General features: G+C 40.3%; 1 protein-coding gene across 2 annotated transcripts; it reads left to right on the top strand.

The window, feature by feature from the left end:
• INSIG2 (insulin induced gene 2) lies at positions 1-25,428 on the top strand. Of its 2 annotated transcripts, none has more exons than XM_062185170.1 (6): positions 1-83; positions 10,357-10,729; positions 18,135-18,259; positions 22,117-22,283; positions 22,455-22,554; positions 23,635-25,428. In XM_062185170.1, exons 2-6 carry the CDS (start codon positions 10,486-10,488, stop codon positions 23,674-23,676), a joined length of 678 nt encoding a protein of 225 aa, XP_062041154.1. In that variant the 5' UTR covers positions 1-83; positions 10,357-10,485; the 3' UTR covers positions 23,677-25,428. The 2 variants fall into 2 exon arrangements, with proteins under 2 accessions (XP_062041154.1, XP_062041082.1); XM_062185098.1 differs by lacking the exon at positions 1-83 and adding an exon at positions 90-209.
• Positions 25,429-26,142: the final 714 nt, after the last annotated feature.

The raw sequence follows: 26,142 nt of genomic DNA, 5'->3' as shown, positions 1-26,142 counted from the left end.
GGGGCTTGGGCGGAGTTGTAGGAGAGGAGGAAGAGGCGGAGGCGGGGGTTGGGGGCCGGTCCCAGAAGATGGCGGAGGCGGGGGTGAGTTGGGGTCTCTTGGCGGAGCGCGAGTGAAGAGGTGCAGAGAGGAAGCGGCCCGAGGAAGAGGGTGGTCCCTCCAGAAGAGAAACTACTTGTGGTTTTGCAGCCTGGGAACACTGGCGGCAGGTGCGGGTGGCTAGGACCATAGATGGGGCCTGCAGGGCGAGGGGCTCCGCTCACCTGGCGAGAGGTCGGCGAGTTCCTGAATGGGACCGTGGAGTTTGGGAGGGGTCTTAGGAGAGGCCGAGGCTCCCGGGACGGCGGGGGAGTGAATGAGTGGGGAAAAGCCTGGAGGACGCCGGGAAGGACGACCCTGGAGGTCTGATGAGGGGAGGTCGGCGAGCTGTCAAGCATAACGCTGTCAGGACTCGCGTGGCCTGTGGCCGGCGAGACGGAGCTCGGGCTTGAGAGCGGGCTGTGCCTACACAAGGTGGGGATTTAGTAAGTGTAAGGTCCACCCGGAGAGATGACACGGGGCTGAGGCCGTTGGCAAGTTGGTTTGGATACCTCGGGGGTGGGTGTGTGAGTAAAGCCAGTGGGGCCTCTTGCCAGGGCCTGGAAGTCAGTTGGTGATGGTGACCGGAGTTTGAGGGTCACTCTGTGGGGACTGGCGATGTGGAGGAGGAAAGTCGTGGGAGTGACGGGGGGGCGGGGGTCTAAGGGTCCTAAAGTGATAACGACGCGTGCCCGGTGAATGTTGGAAAAAGTTGTTAAAGAGTGGTACTAGCCAAATGGCCTAGGAAATCATGCTGTGAGGCACTGGCTGTTTTGTAGAATTGGTGAGGAAATGCATTAGGAAGGAACGGGGAGGCTTGACCGCGGGTGCACCGAAACTGGCCGGCGTCGGTATTGCAGTGGAGCAGGGGTGATGCAGGGGAAGGCGCGCTCCAGCCCTGGTGCAGGAGAAATGAAGCAGCCGTGCTGTGGCTAGCTGGTGCTGTCCAACTTTTGGCTGTGATAGCAGACCACGGAGTGCAAGTGGAAGAGGATGCCCCTACCTATTGGGGCTGCATGGAATAAAATTTGCTCTGCGCTATTCCCGTCCCCCTCCCCCCTTCATTTTTTTTTTTTTTTTCCCTCTCTAGACTTTGTGCTCAGAATTGCCTTTTGGCGCAGTGTGTTTTGTCCTAGTTCTCAGTTCGTATCTGGTTATAAAGTGACCACGCTGTGAATTGTGTACCTTTGGGGAAGAGATTAAAGAGGAAAGGATAAAATGCAGTTCAGGAATTTAACGACAGCTTGCTTTTACTGTCAACAGAAAAATTCTTCCCAAATCTTAGCCTAGCTTTTTTTTAGGACTAAGGTTTGACATTGAAAAGCCATAATGGGTTCTCAAATGCTACTGGCTTAGTGGTTTCTGTGTGTGGGTTTAAAAGTCAAGAGAAAAGAGTTGACATGGCTTCCAGGCAAACTTTTTTTTTTCCTTCCTGTAAGTTTATAATGTCCCTAGCATATGATTCATATGTGTGTGTGTTTGTGTGTGTATTTGTGAAGGGGTAAGCTGTTTCCTTGATTTAAGTGTGTTTTTCTAACGTTAATGCCTATTTTGTTTTTGAGAATGTCATTTTGAGAGAGAGCATATCATGAAAAAGATGTAAGGTAGTAATTTAACTTTATTATTTAGTCACCTGCCTGTCCTAAGCACCTGGAAAGCCAGGATCTGAAGCAGCAGCCGTCCCTCTGTGACTACTTATCACTGGAGGGGGAATCATCCTGATGCTTGGATCAAGGGGGTGTTACAGTTGTTAACAACCTGTTAACTTGGCTTCCAGCCTGTTCCCAGGGCTACTAGGAGATTTTTTGGATGTGTGTGAGCGGTTTCAGTGGTCAACATAAACTTTGATTTCCAATCTCAAAGTCCACAATCACAGCCCTCTTTCATTTATCTAAACGGACTAATATCAGTCCTTGGACAGGGGTCGTGTGCCTGGAACAGTGCTTTCCTATTATTGATGATTTATTATCGAGTTCTCCAAATCATTTAAACTATTTTTCTTTCTATGCAGTAATCTACTATGTAAATTTTTGAAAACATCATTTTGGTATTAGTAGGTATTAGTAGTAGTTTGTCAATGTGGTTTTGAAAGCTGTTTCTGTGTGGCACTAAAGTGGTTGACATGTAGTATTTGTAGATGGAGGCAAGGTGGTCAAGTGGGAAGAACTCTGGACATGCAGAACGATTGGGCTCAGCCCTGATGTTATTTGGTCACAGTTTTGTGATTCTGAAAAGTTAATTGATCTATTTTGTTTTGTAAAATGTGCTTTAAAACACCTACCTGTTTATCAGGATTGTTGCTGAGTATCTATTGAAAAATTGCCCTTAAACAATATCTATAACAGAGACTTCTTTTCTAGTTGGCAAGTTACTGGTCATATAATCTATACTTTTCATGTATTTTTTTTTTAAAATTGGGAGTATCAAATTTATCATTGCTGTTAGAATAATAGTTAAAGATATATGGCTGTGTGTTTAAGTGTAGTACTTAAGACACTGCTTAGAACACAACATCCCACACTGGAATGTCTGAGTTTGAGTCCAGCTCCACTCCTGATTCCAATTTCCTGTTAATGCAGACCCTGGGAGGTAGAAGGTGATGACTCAAGTAGTTGGGTCCCTGCCACACACGTAAGACCAACATTGAGTTCCTGGTTTATGGCTTCTGCCTAGTCCAGCCCCAGGAGGTACAGGCATTTGGGGATTGAACCAGTGAATGGAAGATCACTATCTCATTCTCTCTCTCTGTTTTTGAAATAATAAGAAAAATTATAAAAAATTAAACCTCTTTAAAACATAAACATACAGGTATACTTTGATCTTTTTAAACGATCAATTTATTATATTTTATTTTATTTTAAAGATTTATTTGAAAGTAAGAGTTACACAGAGAGAGGAGAGGCATAGAGAGAGAGGTCCTCCATCTGCTAGTTCACTCCCCAGTTGGCCCCAACTGCTGGAGTTGCACTGATCTGAAGCCAGAAGCCAGGAGCTTCCTCTGGGTCTCCCACATAGGTACAGGGGCCCAAGGACCTGGGCCATCCCCTACTGCTTTCCTAGGCCATAGCAGAGAGCTGGATCAGAAGTGGAGCAGCCGGGCCTCGAACTGGTGCCTATATGGGATGCTGACACTTCAGGCCGGAACATTAACCCACTGACCACAGCACTGACCCCTCAATTTATTTTAAAATCAGAGTTACAAAGAGAGAGGGAGAGACAGACAGAACCATCCACTGGTTCACTCTCTAGAGGGCCACAATGGCCAGGGCTGGGCCAGGCTGAATCTCAGAGCCTGGAGCTTTGTCTGGACCCATGTCCGGACACTTGGATGGCAGGGGCCCAAACACTTGGGCCATCCCTCAATGCTCTTCCCAGGTCATTAGCAGGTAGCTGAATTGGAAGTGGAGCAACCTGGACACAAACCAGGACCCATATGAAATGCTGGCACTGCAGATGGTGGTTTTACCTACTGTGCCACAACACTGGTTCCTATAATTTGTTTTTAAGCAAATAGTATCAACACATAATCAGAAAAAACACAATTCACTTAAAAAATTTAAATAAAAAGATACTTATTCCCTAGAACTTTCCCTTGAGTGTAACCCTCTCTATCACCAGGTGACTGATATTATAAACACACTTTTTAGAAAATCTTTCTCTCTGTCTCTCTTTCATTGTCCTCTCTGCCTGTCAAAAAAAAAAAAAAAAAAACCCCAAAAACAAAACAAAACAAAAAAAATAGGCCTGCGGCGGGCGTGGCTCAATAAGCTAATCCTCCGCCTTCAGCGCCTGCACAGCTGTGCGGAATTACTTCCCTTTTGAATCAAAAAGAAAGAGAGATTTACCAGGACTAACCTGGGAGTGTCACATTTGGCACACCCTCAACCCTGAGGAACCAAACAGAGCACTCAGGCCACACTCATCTCAAGCCTCTAAGGCTCCATCGAAAGCCTTAATATAGAGTCATAATATAACAAGAAAAAACACCACAATGAAGAAACCAAATATCTCCAACATGCCAAACAACAAACGCAAAAACTGAGGTAACAAGAACAAGGAAGACACTATGACGCCCCCAAATGAAAAAGACACCCCAATTCAAGATTATGAAGATGATGAGATAGAAGAAATGCAAGAAGCGGATCTCAAAAAATTGATAAGAACATTAAGAAGTTCTCAAAAACAAATTCTTGAACTACAGAAATCCTTAATGGACAAGATAGAAAATCTCTCTCATGAAAATGAAATATTAAGGAGGAATCAAAATGAAATGAAACAACTAGTAGAACAAGAAACTGTGATAGTGACGAGAAATCATAATGAAATGAAGAATTCAATAGATCAAATGACAAACACGTTAGAGAGCCTTAAAAACAGAATGGGTGAAGCAAAGAGAGAATATCGGACTTAGAAGGCAGAGAACAGGAAAGGAAACAAGCAAACCAAAGAAAAGAAGAGGAAATTAGAAATCTAAAAAATATTGTCGGGAATCTACAGAATACTATTAAAAAACCTAACATTTGGGTTCTAGGAGTTCCTGAAGGCATGGAGAGGGAGAAAGGATTAGAAGGCCTTTTTTTTTTTTTTTTTTTTTTAATTTTTTTGACAGGCAGAGTGGACAGTAGAGGGAGACAGAGAGAAAGGTCTTCCTTTTTGCCGTTGGTTCACCCTCCAATGGCCGCCGCGGTAGGTGCGCTGCGGCCGGCGCACCACGCTGTTCCGATGGCAGGAGCCAGGTGCTTATCCTGGTCTCCCATGGGGTGCAGGGCTCAAGCACTTGGGCGATCCTCCACTGCACTCCCTGGCCACAGCAGAGAGCTGGCCTGGAAGAGGGGCAACCGGGACAGGATCGGTGCCCCGACCGGGACTAGAACCCGGAAGGCCTTTTTAGTGAGATACTAGCAGAAAATTTCCCAGGTTTGGAGAAGGACAGAAAATCTAAACATTTTTTAAATTTATTTGAAAGGCAGAGAGAGAGAGAATGAATGATTGAGATCTCCCATCTACTGGTTCACTTCCAGAACACCTGTAACAGCTGGGATAGGGCCAGGGCAAAGCCAGGAATTTCAGACTCAATCCTGATCATCCATGTGGATGGCAGGGACTCAGTTACTGGAGCCATCAATTGATCCCTCCCAGGGTACACATTTGCAGGAATCTGAAATTAGGAAGCAGAGCTGGGACTTGAACCCAAGTACTCCAGTATGAGATGTGGGCATCCCAAGTGAGTCTTAGCAGCTGTGCTAAACACTCACTCTTAAACTTGCTTTTTAAGGAGCGTCTTTGTCCTATAGTGGGAGGGGAATTGTCTTGTGCATCTCCCATTCCTTTGATGATAAGTTTGGTCATGGCCAGGCATTCACTATACACATTTGTCATATAAGGTCCAGTGGTACAGTCCTGATCATGTCAGTTCACTTGATTACTTTGCATTTCATTGGCCTCTCAGGTAAAGTGAGAGAGAAATGTTACATCACTGGTTCTTTGTTTGGATTGGGCACTTTTCTGAGTACTTGATATAAATTGTGGAACTCTCTTTAAAAAAAAAAGTACATGTACACAGTTTTTTAATTTTCATTTTGCATGAACCTAAATACTCCCTGGAAGAATTGCTTTCTCACTTCCCTAAAGCTTTGCAGCTTTTGTTTTTGTCTCCAGTAATTATATACTATTGTATTATGATGTAGTCACAAGATTAGACTTGTGACTTTTGGCTGTCATTCAAGTAAACATCAAACAAATGTTTTATTTTTAAAGAAAATTTTTGGGTGAAGTAGGAAGCTGTAGATAAATACTCTCAGGAAAGATTGCATGTTTTTTTAGACTGTCAGAAAGCAGTTTAGAAAGTCCCTAGCAGCCTTGAAGTAGAATGAGGAAAGAAGTGTCTAGCAATCAGTGGGAGGAGTTCCACCCTGGGGGCATTTGGAAATTAAGTAGTGGTGACCATTTGGGTTATCACAAATGGGGGAGGCTGGCATTTAATGGGCAGGAGCCAGGGATGTTAAATGTTTTGCAGTGCCTCCAGCAGTTTCACACAACAAGAAGCCATCCTGCCCAAAATGCCAATACCCTTTGACAAATGCTCAGGACTGCTTGTGAGAAGGGAGGTAGCACAACTGGATGACTTTGATAGCTGAAGTTATTTTGCACTTAAAAATTATAACAGATGAAGTATCTCTCATCATTAAGTCCTTTTTGGAAAAAATTGCAAACATAATTTAAGGGAGTACACTGGGTTACTCAGAATGGGAACTCATCCTCCAGTTTCTGCCCCGACATCAGAGTCGGGCAGTTAGCTGTGTCTGCTGAAAATCAGGCAAGGGAAAAGTCAACTGTTGGTCCCCTACAGTGCAAAGGTAGCTATTTTATTTTTAAAATTTTACATGAAAACATCTTTTTTTAAAGGACTTATTTATTTGAAAGGCAGGGTTACAGAGAAGCAGAGACAGAGAGTGCAAGATCTTACATCTGCTGGTTCAGTCCTCCAATGGCTGCAACGGCTGGAGCTATGCCAGTCCAAAGGAGCCAGGAACTTCTTCCCGTCTCCCATGAGGGTGCGGGGTCCCAAGTACTTGGGCCATTCTTTACTGCCTTCCCACGTGCATTAACAGGGAGCTGGATGGGAAGTGTCCTGGTGCTCTTATGGGATGTCCGTGGCAGCTTTATCCACTACAATGCTGGCTCCTAAAACATTTTTTTTACACTTTTATGTAGTACTTCTATTTAAAATTTTTATTATGTACTTATTTATTTAATTTGAAAGGCAGACACACAGAGGGAGGGAGGGAGGGAGGAAGGGGGAGGGAGGAGAGAAAGAGAGAGAGAGAGAGAAAGTCCATCCATCTTCCATCTGCTGGCTCACTTCCCAAATGCCCACAACAACCAGAGCTAGGCTATACCAAAAGTGGGACCAAGGAACTCATTCTGGTCTCCAACATGGGTGACAGGGATCCAAGTACTTAACTCATCACCTGCTACCTCCCCAGGTGCTGGAATCAGGGTGGAATCCAGGTACTCTGATATGGGATGTGGGCATCCCAAATGCCTGTCTCTATCTAGTACTTTTTAAACAAAGCTCCAAGGTGTTTGTACATTTATTTTTGTCATCTTTGTGCTATTATATAATTCCCTACAGATGTTGGCATTAGCAGCTTTAGAATGTATTATAGTTGAGATGGTTTTTCAGTGCCTACCCATGTCTTAATTAACTAGATACTTTTATATGGACTAATTAGACTTGAGGTAAAATTCCATTTCTCATACTGCAGTCATAAGTGAGTGGCTAAATTTCTGACTTAGTTTCCTTATGTATAGAATTGCTACCTCTGGAATTATATTGAAGATTAGAGTTACTATTTTCTATTTTTATTTTATTTATTTATTTTATTTATTTAAAAGACATAGTTACACAAAGACGTAGAGACAGAGAGGTCTTCCATCTGCTGGTTCACTCCCTAGATGGCCGCAACGGCCAGAGCTGCACCGATTTGGAGCCAGGAGCTTCTTCGGGTCTCCCACGTGGGTGCAGGGGCCCAAGAACCTGGGCCATCCTCTACTGCTTTCCCAGACCATAGCAGAGAGCTGGATTGGAAGAGGAACAGCCTGGACTAGAACACCCTTATGGGATGCCTGCCTGTGCTTTAGGCCAGGGCTTTAACCCGCTGCACCACAGCGCCGGCCCCTAGAGTTACTATTTTCTATGTATGTCTGGCCTGAAGTGGGCCTTCAATTAATGAGTGCTCTATCAATAGTGATGATGATGAGATAATGATGAGGAAGATGAAGTCTGTAGCTACTGAATCCTGATGAAAATGGCCAGAACACATGACGTGCTAATATGCCTGGATATCACACCAAGGAATAGTCTGCACCACCAGGCCACGAGATGTTTTCCAAGCATTTTCAGTTAGCATTTAGCATGTTTCTCTATGAATCCACTGTAATATGTACTGTTTAATCTAGTGTGTTAAGCCAAAGAGCTGAGTTACATTTAGACTGAGTAGGTTGTGAGGACTAAGTTGCACACAGCGCTCTGCCATTGAGTACTGGGCACAGAGCTTTGGCTATAACAGACACTTATTTTAAAAAAATCTCTTGTCTACTAGTTCTTATAAATATTTTCATTTCATATTGGTTATTTCTAATGTCAGCCCAACTCTCTGTAGTTTATATGTAAGTTTTGTTCTAAAATTTATTTGTAAGACAGTTTGAAACTTGTTAACTCAAAGGAAATGTATTTTTAAATGCTGTTTAGTTACTAGGTTTGCCTTCCCAAGCACCCACAAAAGCTTGATTAACCCAATGTAGTTCGATTCAAAAAGAGTTAACCAAATTCAATTAAATAATCAAGAATATGTGGAGATCCTGCTGGAGACTAAGCTGGGGCCTTTCTGTGTGCAGACACAGTGGGAGATACAATACTGAGTGAGATCTACATTAAAAGTTTATAATCCGTTAAGCAACTATATATGTAATTATAAGGTAGCTTTTATAGTGCTATAGAGTAAGGATTTACTTTTGTTGGTTAGAATGAAAGTAATTTATAAAAGTAGCCTGTGTAGCATTTTCCCATTTAAAATCTCTTAGTATTTACAAAAAACATGTAGACGATCATGCAGCAGCTTGGGACACTCAACACCTGTAAGTACAAGGACTTTGCCAGCAGACTGCATGCATCTGAATCTCAGCTGGGCCTCTTCCTAGCGGTGTGCCTTACCTGTGAAATGGATGTTATTGTGAGTGTTAAATGAGTTGCTTATCAAATGTCAGTGCTTAGAACAGCATACGGTAAAATTCCAGTGCTGTTTATTTTAAACATACTTGAAGGAAAGATCACTTTGGTAGAAGAGCGAATGAATACCAAGACTAATATTAGTAGCAAACTCTGAGTTTTAGGGGTCAGGGACCATATGGATTAAACTACTTACAATCTAGCCATTGGGTGGTGCTTCATTTTCATAGCTACCTTTCTTCTTCTTCCTCCTTCCCGGGCTTTCACACAGTTGCTCCTGTGATCACAACAAGGGCATACTGGGTTTAGGCAGGGGTTGGACACAGCTGTGGCCCCGTGCAGAGTAGGTCAGGTCTGGCTTTGTGTCTGTAGGTGAGTGTGTGGTGGACTGGTTATTATAGAATGCTTTTGTGCAGAAATTCAGGAATAGTAGCATTGAACTTTGAAGCAGGCCATTCTGTTCTGTAGGAGTAAAACTATCTGTCTTTCCATCCATCCATTTTCATTCTGTTTGAAAGGCAGAGAGAGAGATATCTTCCACACACTGATTCATTCCCCAAATGCCAAGACAACAACCAGGACTAAGCCAAGGTGAAGCAAGGAGCACGGAGCCCTAAATCCAGGTCTCTCTTGGGGCCAGCGCTGTGGCATAGCAGGTTAAAGCCCCAGCTTGAAGCGCTGGCATACCATATGGCCGCTGGTTCGAGACCCAGCCACTCCTCTTCCAATCCATCTCTCTGCTATGGCCTGAAAAGCAGTGGAAAATGGCCCAAGTCCTTGGGCCCCTGCACCCACATGGGAGACTTGGAGGAGGCTCCTGGCTCCTAGCTTTGGATCAGTGCAGCTCTGGCCAATGCGGCCAGTTGGGGAGTGAACCAGCAGATGGAAGACCTCTCTCTACCTCTCTCTCTAACTCTGTCTTTCAAATAAATAAATAAAAAAAAATCTTTAAAAATAAATAAATAAATCCAGGTCTCTCAAGTGGCTGATAGGGACCCAAGAACTTGAGCCATATTCTGCTGCTTCCCAGGGTGTGCATTAGTAGGAAGCTGGATTGGTAGTGGAGCTGGGGATTTGAACCTAGGCACTCTGATAGGTGATGTGGGCATTTCAAGCATTGTCTTAACTGCTGTGCTAACTGCCTGCCTCACAAGTCACATTTTAATGTGAAAAGTTCAACATTTTTCAGCCAGACTCTATTGAGTTTCTGCAAAGTAAAAACATTCTGTTGAAACTGATAGGCTTCAAGATTTAGGTAAAAGTAGAGACCTGATTTTTCATCTTTTAGATTCTAGTGGAAGAGTCTCAGATTACTTGTTCTGGGGTCATTATTCTGTAAGTAAATGTAAGTGTGGCACTCTATTTTGATTACATCATGTATATAATGCTACTTTGTAAACCTTTCCTTATTCAGTAAATAATTTAAATAAGTTATATAAGATTGTCATGTCATTATTGTCCTTTTAAGTCAACTGTTTCTGAAATCAGAAAAATTATGCAATCATGTATTAGACACTCACTGATTTCTTTTTTCCTCCTCCTTGCAGGATTTCTGGTAGGTCCTACTTGAGGACGAAATGTGATGCTGTTCAAACCTCTGTCTGCATTGAGTCACAGTTGAGCTGCTCACTTGGGAAGCCTTTTTTGTTCTAACGGCTTACTGAACTTATGAAACCATGGCAGAAGGAGAGACAGAATCACCAGGGCCCAAAAAGTGTGGCCCATATATCTCATCTGTCACTAGCCAGAGTGTGAACTTGATGATTCGAGGAGTAGTGCTGTTTTTTATTGGAGTATTTCTGGCGTTAGTATTAAACTTACTGCAGATTCAGAGAAATGTGACACTCTTTCCACCTGACGTGATTGCAAGCATCTTTTCTTCTGCATGGTGGGTACCACCATGCTGTGGCACAGCCTCAGGTATGTGCAGGATGTTTCTGTAGTGATTAGAAAGAAAATAGGGTCAATGAATGTGGATGTTGTCTGAGAAGTAAACTTTTTAAAAGATCACCTTTATTGATAAATAATTTAATTTAAATAATTAAAATGGACCTATTTTAAGTGAATGAGTTAATATGATTAGACAGATGCATACCATCACCTAAGCACTACTGCACTCCAGACAGAACGTTTCCATCATCCTCCAAATTCCTTTATGTCCTCCTATAGTTCTTTTCCCACTCCTGCTGGAGGCTGCCACTAATCTGCCTTCTCTTGCCATAGATTATTTTTGCCTGTTCTAGAATATCATATAAGTGGAATCATAGAGGTTGTCCTCTTTTGTGTCTGGTCTCTAGCTAATGTTATATCATTAGGGATAAAGCATTTAGCCCATTCGTTTAATTCTTTCTTCAACACATCTCAAACATCTTACTTGGAGTTATTTTGATAATGATCATCATTATTTGGTTTTACAGGTTTTTTTTGTATGTGCTGTGGTTTTGAATTAGATAAAACTTGAAAAGTGGAATAATTTTTATTCAAGTTTAAAGACTCATGTTTTTTTAGATTTTTGTATAGGCTTTTGTACTTTGTATGTTTTTTTAAGTGTGCCTTAAGAATAACAAATCTTAAAAGAGATAGTAATGTAGATACTCTGCTTAAAATCATTATTATCCTGTTATTTACTTTGGGCCTTTTTTTTTTTTTTCCATAATAGTATTCAGTGGATAAAATAGAGCATTCCAGAATGCCCAGAACCCAGTAGAGTTTGATTCAAGGGTTAATTCAATTAGATTTCTGTGACTATTTGGAACTTCATTGATGCCAAGCTTCCATAATTGGTAGTTCTTTAGCTTTTTTAAAATGACTGAGATCAATAGAACAATTCTGCTTTATATAAGAGTAAGTAAGCCATAATTGTGCAGTAGAAGATAATTCTGATTGAAGGAAAAAATTGCTTTGTTGAATGTCTGATGTCTCATACTTATATACACGAGTGCCTTACAACATAATGTGGGTCCTTCTTGGCTTACATCTTACAGCTAGAGGTTGAAGTGTGACTTCATGGATGGGTTTCAGTTGTGAGATCTTTAGAAAGACCTCATGAAACCTTAGCTGGGCAATTACATACTCCTGCTGCATGGAGAGAAGGTATTGTTGTGAGGTTTCAGCGTGGCTTACAAACTGCTGTTTCACTATTACAATATTCACATTAAAGAGAAGTCATAAATGATTCTTAGAGTTCCTAGGTTACTGTTCTTCAAGAAAACAGAAAAAAAAAGAGTCCAAACCAACAAAGAAAAGAAAGCATAAACTATACTTTATCACTTTGTGTTGTATCTGCTTGTCCTCATATATTTTCCTTTCTTTTATTTAAATTCAGAAGAGAAAAATAAAGTTATCCCAACTACTTTTTCTAGTTCTTTGTTTATTTCCTCCTATGATGTCATCTCTGGCTGCCAACAGAAGCTTTCTGGGTCTTAGAAAAACATGTCTTTTCAGAATAGACGAAGGGAAGGTCAGAGTAGGGAAACTCTTGTTTTAAAGCTGTTAAGGTACATCTCTTAGCCTCAGGGCTGTGTAGGCAACACATCTCTCTATGGGAGAGAGATGGTTGGCATTCCTTCACTTTGGGAAGTGGGTAATGAGGACACTGAGATGAAGAGAAGAAATCAGTGAGCAGAGGGACCCAGAGCCAGCAGATGCTGAGGACGACTCAAGTGTCACAGGCTGGAGAAGGGAAAAGAGGGAGCTACCCACACTCCTACTACTCAAGACACCTCTTTTCTTTCTTTCTTTTCTTTTTTTAGATTTATTTATTTGAAAGGCAGAGCCACAAAGAGAGAGAGAAGGAGAGACAGAGAGATTCTCCATCAGCTGGCTCATTCCCCAAAAGGCCACAATGACGAGGGTTGGGCCAGGTTGAAGACAGGAGCTGGGACCCCACCCCTACCCAGGTCTGCCATGTGGGTGCAGGGACCCAAGGACCTGAGCCATCCTCCATTGCCCTCCCAGGTGTACCAGCAGGAAGCTGGATCTGAAGTGGAGCAGCCAGGACCCAAACCAGCACCCACACAGGATACAGGTGCTGCAGACCACAGCCCAATCCACTGCACCACAGTGCCAGTGCCTAAGACACTTGGCTGAGGTCATGTGTATCTCCTTAGAGAGAAGACCAGGGCTGCATCAACTGGCTGGACCTACAGTCCCTGTGATGTGGGCACTTTTGTCACAACTCACATTTAGGAAGGAAAATTCCAAAGGTTAATACTACAGTTAAGTCACCTGGTCCTTACTTTCCTTCCTTTTGCCAGTCACCAAGGCTGTCCCACTTAAAAGTTTAACTTCATGCTTTTTCATTTGGGGAATTTGCATTTACACTTTTGAGTGTATCTTCTGAAAGTGGTGTGTTCCTTAAGGTGCCTGGACAAAAGAAAGTAGAGAGGCATTAGGAAATCTAGATTTCATTTAACTCTGCTACTGATTTTGTTGGGTCAGTTCAGTAGATGAGACTGAAGACCTGAGATTTGGGGACATTGACAAGTGTGGAAAATGGATTCTTGCATAATCTCAGTCCCCACCATTGTCATTTTAGGGAAAATATGGAGAAGAAAGAAGTAAGTGACATTAGAAACATGGTATGTGTGAGTTCTGTGTGTACGTAGTGTGTATATGTCTTTGTATGTGTGTGTGTTGTTAATGCATTTTCAAAACTCTAGGTTCTTGGGGCTGGCACTGTGGCATTGTAGGCTGAGCCGCTGCCTGCGACACTGGCATCTCATGTGGGAGCTGGTTCGTATCAAATAAATAAATCTTTTTTTTTTTTTTTTAAGATTTATTCTACCCATCTGAAAGAATTACAGAGAGAGAGATAGAGACAGAGAAGTCTTCCATCCACTGCTTCACTCCCAAATGGCCACAATGGCTGGAGCTGAGCTGATCCAAAGCCAGGATCCAGAAGTTTCTTCCAGGTCTCCCACGTGGGTGCAGGGGCCCAAGGACTCGAGCCATCCTCAGATGCTTTCCCAGGCACATCAGCAAGGAGCTGGATCAAAAGCAGAGCAGATGGAATCAAACTGGCTTCCATATAGGGTGCCAGGGCTTTAACCTGTGCCACAGCGCTGACCCCAATAAATAAAATCTGAAAAAATAAAAAACAACTCTAGGTTCTTCCCATCTTAAGTCAGAAAAATGGATAATCATCCTCTGTTCCTTTAAAATATTATTTATTTAAGGGAGAGAGAGATTTGGATCCCATTTGGTTCACTCACCAAATGCCCCCAGTGACTGGAGCTAGGCCTTGCCGAAGCTGGGCCCAGGTCTCCCTTGTAGGTATCAGGGACCCAATTACTTGAACCATCACCTGCTGCCTCCTACAGTGTTTATCAGTGGGAAGCTGAAATTGGAAGTAGAGGGAGGAGTTGAACCTAAACACTCCAATGTGTGATGTGGGCATCCCAACTGGTATCTGCACTGCTAGGCCAAATGCCCTAGATTCTTTTATATCCTGTCCAGCAAACTTTCATAGACCGAGCAGATGCCTTTGCAAGGGCCCCCAGAATCACCGCTTTGTGCCTGTCAATGGAAGGGCCCTGGTTTCTTGCCACCTTTCCTTACAGCGTAGCCCTTGAAAATTTGCTAGTGGTGCTTCTGGAGTGACAAGCAGAGAACTCTGACAAACTTCTTTTGGTCTCATATTCTTCTTAGTTCCTTATTTTTTGTTTAAGAATGCTGATGTTGCAAGTTGATTGGCTTTTTTATGTGCGCAGAACACTAGAGCTGGAATTAGAAACCTCTTGAGCGTTATTGAGGGCCTTTGAAAGGACTCTTTCTGAAGAATCAGTAGTAGGGGAAAAGGCAACTGTCATTGTGTGGCAAATTAAGTGGAGCAGTTGTCTCAAAAGTCGCAAATCGCCACGTTGTCAGGCCTGTGACAGTAATACCTCATTTTAAAAAGGGAGAAACAGCTTTGCTCTGTGGCCAAGCAGTCTATTATTCCATTCCTGGAGAGTCCTGTGAGACTCCTCCCTTTCTCTAGCCTTCCACATCCAGCTTCCAAGTTTTTTATTTGTTGTGCCTCTGGCCCAGGCCTTCAACCACTGTGCTTGGAGTTTTCAGTCTTTTCTTTCTGCCTCTGTTTTTGCCCCCACCCTCACACCCACTACTTAATGCTGTGCACTCAAGGCTGTAAGAGTGATTGTCTCTCTGACTCCAGTACAGCTATGATGGCATGATTTTCCTGATTCCTCATTGTGTTCAGGGAAAAGCCTTTTTTTTTTTTTCCATTTCCAGTTATTTTAATTTCTTTTTTTTTAAACTATATTACTATAAAGAGAACAAACTTCACATATTTCATAAGAAGATAATATTTCCCTCCCACCAAATCTCCCTCCCTCAATCCACCTCCTTCCTTCTTGGGAAAAGTGTCTTTATGATAAGGAGCTTGCCTACTTTTATCTTCCTTTCTGGACCCTGTAGCTCCTTTCATGTCTAAACCTTGACATTGCCTGGTAATCCTGGCTGTCTTGAGTCCTCCCTCCTTTTCCTCAAATGGCTCCCTTTGATGAGAAGGCCATTTCTGTATCATTCACCTGCTGAGCACTCTGGTCTGGAGGGTCACGTGTTCTGTGAAGCTGTCCTGACAGCACAGCAGCCCCTTGGTCACTTTTGCCACAGGAGTCAAGTCATACTCTTTTTTTTTTTTTTCCTCTTTAAATCCGCAGCAAGTACCAAGAACCAGGTAAATTGTGCGGGGCCATGACGGGGGGGGGGGGGGGGGGTATTTATCGAATGAAAACATTACCTTAGCTGTTGTCATTTTCTGTGAAACTCAGTCTCCTTGAGTGGTTTTGTATTCTCAGCACCCTTCTTGCACAATGTCTAATGTGACTGCATCCCTTTTAGTGCCTCTTTGCACCAAGTCCACTACCATGAGAAAGTGATGCCTCACTCGTGCTGTTTTGCAAACTTCTTTTGTCTTTAGTCTTCATAGATTCCAACTAGGCACTGGGAAAGAATTTAAAGATAGCACAGGAAACGTGATTGTTGTATCGGAGAACCATCTGTTTAAGCAGGACTGTGTTTGCATATGAATTTACACGAGCGTGCTTTTAACAGTCTCTGTTGTTTAAAAAAAAAAAAAAAAAGATGTGCAGGAAGAGGGAAAGAAGCCCAGACACATTCTGCTGAGCCCTCCGACAGTGGGACTTCACACTGCTGTATATATTGCTATCAGACTCTGCCATGCCTTTATTTAAAGGGAAGAAAGAAGACATTTAATGGGAAGTGACAAGCTTCCTGGAATTCTCCCTCTCAGTGAGCAGCCGAGAACCATGCATACTCAATGGATTTGATTTTTATTGGCAAATCCCAAGGTTGGCAGCGTGGCAGTTTAAATTCCTTTTTGTGTTTGTGCTTTCTCTCCTCAGTTGTCTCTCACTTGCAAAGTCTGACATCACATGCATAAAAATATAGTCAATTTTACTTATTTATAACCTTGCACACATGTCAGTGTTCTCTATGTGATAATTCTTTACCTATGGCATCAGCTGCTGAGGGAAATTGACTTGGAATGCTTGCTCTGGGTTGATTTTACTCAGCAACAGGCAAAGGGAGAATCTAGAGTGGGGTGGGGTGGGGTGGAGGGGTGGTAGAAAGAATGACAGATGAGCTGTTAGTTTTGTGACCCCTTGAGAAAAAAAGAGGTAATCTTCATTTAGATACATTTCAACTGTTAGGCATGCTTGTTGCCATTTTAATTGTGTAGAAATTTGGAAATGTTGTCAGCTAACCTCACAGGATTTTAGAGTACAGTCTTTTAAGCAGGAGTGTAATGTGAAATGTTTAAATTTGCTAGTAGTTGCTGGAGCGCTGCGTTGCTGAGATTTGTTTGTTGTTAATCTCTCGATGGCCTGTGAGCCTTCTATCCTTAGCAAATGCCTAACTCAGAAACAGTTGTGGGCTCAGAAATGCATATGTTATTACAGTTTTGTCTCCAGATGGAAGGGTGGGCATGCAGCTTCTTAGGAATGCATTGGTGATTTCTTTCATATTGATTGTTTTCCTTTTTTCTTTGAAGACTGCATCCTTTATGAGACATAGCTATACCAACTGGTGAGGGGCTTCTGACCCTCAGGCACTTAGATTTGGTGAAATAACTTCATGATACATCATAGGTGGTATTAGACATTTTAAACATGCTTTTAACTTGTGTGACAGTTGTGTCTTTATTACCAGAATGGCAGGCATAATCATTTTGTTTTTAGGAAGATTAGCAAATCAAAGCTGCCTACCTAGTTCCTGTTCAATTTAATCTATGGAAGTACATTTTCCTTATACCTTGTAGAAGAATGTTTTGGTTCATTAAATCATTTTTTCTCTAAATTGACACATAATATTTGTGCATATTCATGGAATATAGTATGATAATTTGTTATATATAAACAGTACATAATGATTAGTCTTTTTTATGACTAAACTTTTAAAATTCTCTCCCTTTAAATGAATAAAACATTGAGGTTTAGTAAGCATATAAATTAGGAATTGGGTGAAAGTATTTTGAATCTCAAATACAGATATTTTGTGTACAGTTACTGTGTTTATAATTAATCACAACAGTTAGCACTAAAGATGTCCTTTCAAGAACTAACAGATGCACTAAGATGATTCCTTCTTATCTTTTAACAGTGAACTTATATTTTAACTGAAAATCTGTAATTGCTGTAGATCAGGGTTTCTCCATTTTTCCTATGTGCAGAATGAGTTTTGTATGTATATTTCTGTGGTGAGATTTTCTGCTTTGACAATATGCCCTGTAGCCTTGTTAGGGGGCCAGGGTGGAAAGGAAAAGGTGGGAGATGCAGAAGACTTGGAGGAGAAGAGGGAGAGGCTCTGGATGGCCAGAGCCTTTGGAACCTTCTGTATTTGATGAGCTCTTTATCCGTGTTTATGCTCCTAGCTTCTCAATGGATTTGTGGCATTAAATAGCATATTTCACAGCTTAGAGAGAGAACATTGCTTAACTGCTAACTGGTTCGATGCTTTTCAAGACTACGTATTAGTAGTAGAAAAGTAGCATGAGTCATTTTGTCCAATCTGTTAAATTGTGAATCACACACATAAAGAGTGTTTTGCCTATTATAATTTAGAACACTGTAGTAGTCATTTATAATATTTTCTTTAATGGTGTTATCCTCCTTTTTTTTCCTTTTGGGAGGTAAGTTTTATCAGTGATTGATGTTAAGTAACCTGAGGTTTTTTTGTTTGTTTGTTTAGTTTTTAAGACTCTTTAAGTTTGCTCATAATAGTTGTAATGAATCTTATAGCTTAAGTGTTGCTAGTACAACATTGGAGATGACTTAATTTTTTTCTCTTTTTTCCACAGCTGTGATTGGGTTATTATACCCCTGCATTGACAGGCACCTAGGAGAACCACATAAATTTAAAAGAGAGTGGTCCAGTGTAATGCGGTGTGTAGCCGTCTTTGTTGGTATAAATCATGCCAGTGCTGTATCCTTTATGCTGTAATGAAATGCGTAATAAAAGCAGCTTCCAACATACCAAAGGTTAAACAGCCCCTTGCAACTTCACTGTTGTCAAATTGTGATATGCCCACTTAGTCATAGGAAGCATTCTAACCGTCTTGTGGCAACACCAAGGTAGCAGCTGTGCAATTAGTGTGAGGCCCAGCCTTGCGTTTAAATCCCTGCTTTCCAGCATTTCTGAGAAACTTTGCACATTTAAAAAATGGCCATGTTTTTCTTAAGTTGCTTTATTACTTTCATGTAGTTTTTGGTAATTATATGACAGATAAAGGAACATTTTCAAAGTGTTTTTTCTCTCTTTTTCTTTCTTCATATAAGACTTGCCAGTGAGGACATGTGGTAGCGTCAGATGCTGTCATTTTATTTGTTACTTTTCTTAGCTTAAAGAGGCTATTTGTTTTAAGGCAGACCGTCATTTATTAATTTCAATCAATACCAATAAACTACATAAACATTCTTAAAGGTGACATAGGTGGAAATATCCACTTTAGATGGTGGCCAAAAATAACCTTTTACTACAGTGCCTATTAAAGTTTTGTTGTTTGAGAATTCTGATATTTTGTGACTGAAAATTTTTAGTGTCATATTGAGAGGGGTAAAGTAGCCTCTATTTCCATTCTTCATTCTGCCCATTCTACCTTTTATTCCCAGTTGTTTGTTTTTTCTATCTTTATGAGGTTTTCGTCCTGCCATTCTCACTACATTCTCTTCCCCATCTTCTGCCTCCCCCCTCTGACTCTCCTTTGTGGAAGAGGACCTGGGAAATGCTAGTTGTGTCTTTTCTCAGTAAGCTGTGGTTCAGACAGTGAAGGTGGTGGGAACATTGGGCACAGGAAAGAGCAGGAAGTATTACTCAGCCTGTCAGTTTTGCTCTTGTGACTACACTGAGCTCAGGGCTGGCAGAGTTAGCTGGAGAGAGGGTGGGTCATGTGGCAGATAGATTCCTGTGTCTTTCACCAGAGTATTTTGGTGTGTCAGACGCTTAGGAACAGAAACCATGGAAAGAGCTGGGGTCCCAGTGATCCACCTTCCTGTGTCCAGCCGTGCTGGCCTTTGCAGTCTGTGCACTTGGCAGTCCCTCAGCGGCTGTTGTTATTTTGGTGTGGTATTTCTTTTTGTATTCCAGAATTTCCCAACCTGGTTACTTTGGTGAACTTTCTGAGATTGAGGGTTTTATAAACAAATCAAGTGATTTAGACAGTTTAAAGAGATAAAATCATAGACTATCTAGAAGAGAATGTAGAAATCACTTGATTCCACGTCATCTTTATAAAGAGAATAAGACAAATAGGAAATGGAGAGGTGACATGAGCAACTAAGCCCTTCCCACTGCCAGGCCAGGCTGTGGCTGACCGAGCACACACTCCAGGCTCAGACTGGGAGCCCCTTGGGTGTGCGCTTTGCTGTCTCTCTGCTGGGTTAGATCTTTCTGTCTCAGACATTTTAGCTGTGATTTCTGTTTTTAAGTAGAGAAATTTAAAAGGCCTTTACTGGAATTATAAAAAGCTTGTATCTAAAACTTAATTTCTTTGTTTTGTTTATTCTTCTCTTTCTCAGTGAAATAGTAAAATATAGTGATCTTAGCTGTCCCTCCTGTTCTTTAAGCAAACTCCAAGCCATTTTCACATTTATGGCATACACTTTTAATATTACTTATGCTTTAGAAAATCACATGGTACAGGATGAGTCTCCCTTATGCAAAGTGCTTGGGACTAGAAATATTTAGATTTTGAACTTTTTCATATTTTAGAAGATTTGCATGTATGTAATATAATGAGGTGTCTTGGGAATGGGACTCAAATATAATCAGAAATTCATTTATGTTTCATATATACCTTGTGCATATAGTTTAGAGGTGACTTATATTTTTAGTGCACCTGCATTTTGATTTTGACCTGTCACATGAGGTCAGGTGTGGAATTTTCCATGTGTGATGTCATGTCTATTCTTCTTCTTCTTTTTTTTTTTTTGACAGGCAGAGTGGATAGTGAGAGAGAGAGACAGAGAGAAAGGTCTTCCTTTTTGCTGTTGGTTCGCCCTCCAATGGCCGCTGCAGCCAGCACATCGTGCTGATCCGAAGCCAGGAGTCAGGTGCTTCTCCTGGTCTCCCATGCGGGTGCCAGGGCCCAAGAACTTGGGCCATCCTCCACTGCCTTCCCAGGCCATAGCAGAGAGCTGGCCTGGAAGAGGGGCAACCAGGATAGAATCCGGCGCCCCGACCGGGACTAGAACCCGGTGTGCCGGCGCTGCAAGGCGGAGGATTAGCCTGTTGAGCCACGGCGCCAGCCGTCATGTCTATTCTTAAAATGTTTCAGATTTTGGATTTTCACAGTAGGCATGCACAGCCTGTACTACTTTTAAGAATGATGTGTTTTGCATGTTTACCCTGGAAACCTCCTTGTTTTGCTTTAACTCTTACTGAAGTTAATTTAGTTGACAAAGATGGAACTCAGTTACTAAATTCTACTCTGCATAAATGTTTATTGTGTAAAGAAATCAGAGCTCAAAACTTTGTCTTCAGAGTTTAAGTGCTCTTATAATGATAGCTTAAAAATAAGAAAAACTTATCCAGAAAGCATACTCATCTGAACTGTGGATTTCTCCATAAGGCATGCTTAACTAAGGAATGACCTCAAAGGGAGTGGCCCCAAACCCTCAGATGCTAAGAAGTAAGCAAGCTGAATGTGTAGGGTCCTGTTTGATAGGGGTAGGGATAAACATTGAGATGATAAAGGAAACGGGAAATGGCTTTGTATGAGGGAACTTCAAGAAGTTTGTGGAAAAATGCATTTAAAAGATAAGTTTTGGCTAAAATTATTTTTAAATACATGCACAGTGTTTTTTTCATAATACACTCTTTGAAGACCCCTTGCATGCATTTTTTTGACTTCACTGTAGTTGTAGCATGGCTGGTTAAACTGGCAAGATATATAGTCACCCCCCTCCCTGAGAGCTGGTTAGAGAGCCAAGATTTGGCCTTTGGGACATGGATAATGCGCTTTTAATGACACTAGAAATTAATTCCTTTAGTGTAATCCTCTAGCAAAGAAATGAGAAAATTGAATTTGTAAAGCTTCATTTTGCCTAGAGATTTTTTTCTGGAGTAGGAAAGGGCTGTACATTTGTGAGTAGATGTTTAAGTAGGTGAAGGAAATAAAATATCATTTGAGCAAACTGTCCTGAACCAGAAAGTCTCAGGCACCAAAATAGCTTGGCAGGTTGCAAGATAATGTTCGCTTCAAGGCTTTATCCTCAACAAATTAAAACTAGAACAGTTGACATAATAGAAAGGGATACTGTGTCCTTGGTACTCTTGTTTCTGAACTGCATTATTATAAAATGTGTCTGTCAGTAAATCATACAGAGAATGCGGTGCCCTGTTAAATAGCTGTCAACTCTTCTGTTTTCAAGTTCTTGTATGTTTCTGAGGTAATTCTAAACCTGTTTGAGAAGTAATATTGGCTTCCTTTTTTCACAAAAGAGTATTCCTTTAGCCATACTTGTGTTCTGAGGCTTGCATTTACAATTTTAGCAAAGAAAGAATTTCATAATTAATGGACTTGACCTTATATTTCTGTATAGATTTATATTTTTTGGGGGTCAGTACTATCTGTAAATTAATGTTCTTTGTATATCTGGTATTTAGAATGCCAGAGATGGTTTTAATCCAACTTGGTTTTCCTACATTATATTTAAAAACTGAATGTTCCCAAGAATAAGAAATTAATTTCCTTTTCATCAGTGGCATCTCATTTTAGAAAAATGAGCAAGTGGTATTATTTGGCTACAAGTTGTAAGACACTTCTTTAACACTGATCTCAGAAAGTGGATTTTGATAACAACATACAGTTGTCTCTCACACTGGCTGCGCTATCCATCGGACTGTGGTGGACTTTTGATAGATCTAGAAGTGGTTTTGGCCTTGGAGTAGGAATCGCTTTCTTGGCAACCGTGGTCACTCAGCTGCTAGTTTATAATGGTGTTTATCAGTAAGTATTCGTTTTTGGCCCTTTTTGCTAGCTAAGTAAATGGTCACTGCATTCAGAGCTGAGATTGGGGATTGGGTTAGCCAGTTTAATCTGTAGAGTAACTTACTTTCATTGTAATTAAGTCAGTGCTCTTCCTCTGTGGGTTGTTAAAAAATACTTCTGTTATTTTAGATATACTTCTCCAGATTTTCTCTATGTTCGTTCATGGCTACCGTGTATATTTTTTGCTGGAGGCATAACAATGGGAAACATTGGTCGACAACTGGCAATGGTAAGCTGATGTTTATTTAATCACTTTTCTGAATGACATATGAGACAAGTTTTCTTTAAATGGCAGCTCTTCTTTCAGCATATGTAAGGACAATATCCTTTGATTTCTCTTTTGCACTTCCATTAAAGTAAATCATTGGGAAGAATTTAATTACAAGTGTATTAAAAATTGAGGAGTCACTGGAGAGAAAAGCCAAAAAGTGTGGTGGATAGAGCTACATGATTTATTAACTATATGAGGGTGGAGATATACAGATATAGACGTATATTGATCTACAAGTTTCCAGTCTATCAAAATGAAGAGTTTTAAAGGTAAGTAAAATGAGGCACTATCAATAACCATGGTCCCACAGGTGCAAATTCTGACTGTCTCTCATAAATAGAAATATTTGGTAAGTTTAGTTATTGAGGAGAAGGACATTGTTGATAACCCCAGTTGTGGGTGGCAAGATCAGACATCATGGTAGTTTCATGAATAACTGCTGCCACTTGGAGTTTTAGCCAGCTAGGAGAACTAAGTAGTTTTCTTTGTTGTTTTTTGATAATGTAGCCACCCAATCAGTTATCCTGACTGCCCTGGTTTCCTTTATTTTGAATTGTGAATATACATTTTAATGGCTATACTTGAAAATTACTGTTTTGACTGGAAGCTTTTGCTAATATAATAGATTTTTTTCCTTAAAATCATAAAGTGACCATCTAGCCCTGTCCTTAAGATTGTGACCTATCCTTTGTTGATTTGCTTTAGTGAGCACTCACAGAGACCTACTTTGTTTTCTTTCATATTATGGGATTGATCTAAATCATATGCTTCTGTCATTTGCTTGTAAGGCAGAAACCTCATCTTTCTCTTGCTTTTTTGGCCATGGCCCTTTCACTTCTAGAATGTGAATTAGCTTTTTTCCTATCACATTTGTCATTTAATCTTGGTAATGGTGTAATTCACAAGTTCTATGAGAAATAAAATGGGCAAATATTAATGAAGTATTCATGGTAAAGCTTTGTAGTTTATCTGGAAATTGCTACTTGAAAGGAATCTTAATCTGTAGATTAACCTTTTTACCTTTTAATTTTTTTGCAGTATGAATGTAAAGTTATCGCAGAAAAATCTCATCAGGAATGAAGAAGGCAAAATATATCTTTTCTACAGAAAAACAAGATGAAAAGGGCATGTAAATGATAGATATACCACCAAAACTTCGGACTGTGAAATTGCCAGGATGCAGTTTTTCCTTTGATTGGTGTATGTATGTATATATACACACATATATTATTATTGCAATCTGTGATTGCTTCATCTGTAAATCAGTTATCAACCTTTATGTATTTGACCTAAATAACTGTAAGATATATGTGCACTACATTAAAAAAGTTGATTAATGGATCAAATTTTTAAATTAATTTTTTAAACATGCCATACATTGTATCACAATGTTGATGTGCCAAATATTGTCTTACTGTCATGCAGAATATAACAGTACTTTGAACAGTTTATAAACTTAATGAAATAAAATAAGAAGAAAGCCAAACAAACAAACAAAAAAAAACAACTCACCAAGAAGAACAAACGGGAAGCTGGTATTTTCCTTTTCACTTACTGTTGTGCCTTTTCCTTCTTCTAATCACAGCAGTCTGACTTATAAGTGCCCTACCATGTGGTTAGTTTTCACTTTAATGTTGTTTCAGACAGTTTTTGAGTATTTTAATACCAGATGAAGGTGAACTTCCACCAAATGTTTTCAAATCTGCACTGCTAGAGAGAGCCTGAAGACTAATTTTCTGTTTAAACAGATTTTACTGCAGTTCTATGTGGTGAGTAGGAGAGGTTATCAGCATATTAAATGGTTTTGAGACTAAATTTGGAAGAGCATATATAATTAAACATAGACACCATTAGAGAATTTAACTAGAATAAATATGTGTTTCGGAAATACACAGTGACTTTCTATAGTACAACAAAGTACACAGTGATTGTAGCTGTCCTTTGCAATACAGAATCTCACTACTTTTGCACATGGAATATAATAAGAAACTTCAAACAGATCAAATGAAGTTTCTAATTCTATTGGATTTTATAATCTATTAGGTTCTATAAACAAACCACTTTAGCTGGGCTCCGTCAGTGGCTTGCCTGGATTTGCAGCCTTACTATATGCAATCTGGGGAATGAATGGGTACATGATTTCTTATGTATTCACAAGTCCATTAGTGACTAGTTCAAGTCTGTTTAAGAATGAATGTTTAAGATGGCATTCAGTGCATGTTAAAGATCTTGGTAACCATTTTGGGCACATCTTTGCAACAACTAGACCATTTTAAGTATGGTTTAGACACGTTCTTTGCTAGCTTTTTCTTCCAATTTTTAGTTTTGTAATTGATGACACTGTCTGATACACAAGAGCAGAATCTCTTGAGTACTCTGGTGTGTGTGTGTGTGTGCACTTGTGCACACAGCGTGAGCCTCAATGTGTGTTAGAATGAGACAATGTGTATGTCTATATGGATGTGCCTGTACCCATGCTTTCCTAGAATGTTGACTAGATACTTCAAGTTTTTGGTTTTAAAGCGATTGCTATCAGACTGAGATCTCATATGCCAAACTTTAATCTGCTTTTATGATTTCAGGCTGACGGTATGAAAATCCCAAGAGGATTTCATATTGAGTATGTGTACACAAACTTAACTATAGTGTTGGTAAACATGCTACTATAATTTATTATTCTATATTCTAGATAATGTTATTCATTTAGAACAAATAAGGTATATTTTTAGAATAAACTTTGTAAGCATTATAAAATCTTTAATAAGTTATAAGGTCTATGATGTGTTTGAAAATTGCTGTTAAAAGCAAGATGTATTAAATATGTAATTATCATCTTGGCTAAGAGTGTTTTTTTTCTTCCTGTGGTAAATCTTAGAATTTAATACCATAAATTAATCTAATAAAATTAGCATGTGTTTATTAATCCAATAAAATTAACCAAGAAAGATGAAAGGGAACAAAGTATAATTTACTTTGAATGATTGTTATTGTCCTAAACTATTTTCAGATCATCTACGAAACAAAAAAATTGGGGCAAAATAATTATTTTGATATTCTGATAATTATGTAGCACCTTTTATTTTTGTAATGGAAGAGAATGACAGACTTCTTTAACATTAGCAGTGCTTCTTTGCTGTTAATATTTAAACTTGTACAAATTTGGACAATTGAAAACAGACTGAATTCCACAAATGCATAAGAAAACAACTAAAATTAATCAGCTAGAGTCCAGTAAATACTTTTGTCGTAAACTTTATTTGCACTGAGCTGTTTTGCTTTATTAAGACTACTGAGAACTTTCAGTGATGCATACATTTCACATCTATTGTATTTCCTGGGCAGAACTGGGACTTGGTCAATATCTGTACTCCCTTTGGCTCACTTATCTTTTTTTTTTTTTTAAAGATTTTATTTATTTATTTGAGAGGTAAAGTTAGTAAGAGGGAGAGACAGAAAGAAGGGTCTTCCTTCTGTTGGTTCACTCCCCAAAAAGCTGAAATGGCTGGAGCTGCCCTATCCAAAGCCAGGAGCCAGGTGCTTCTTCCC

Source organism: Lepus europaeus, chromosome 1 (genome assembly GCF_033115175.1).
Source record: "Lepus europaeus isolate LE1 chromosome 1, mLepTim1.pri, whole genome shotgun sequence".
Classification (NCBI taxonomy): Eukaryota; Metazoa; Chordata; class Mammalia; order Lagomorpha; family Leporidae; genus Lepus; species Lepus europaeus.
Note: the sequence above shows the minus strand (reverse complement) of the source record. Positions and strands in the feature narration are given on the sequence as shown.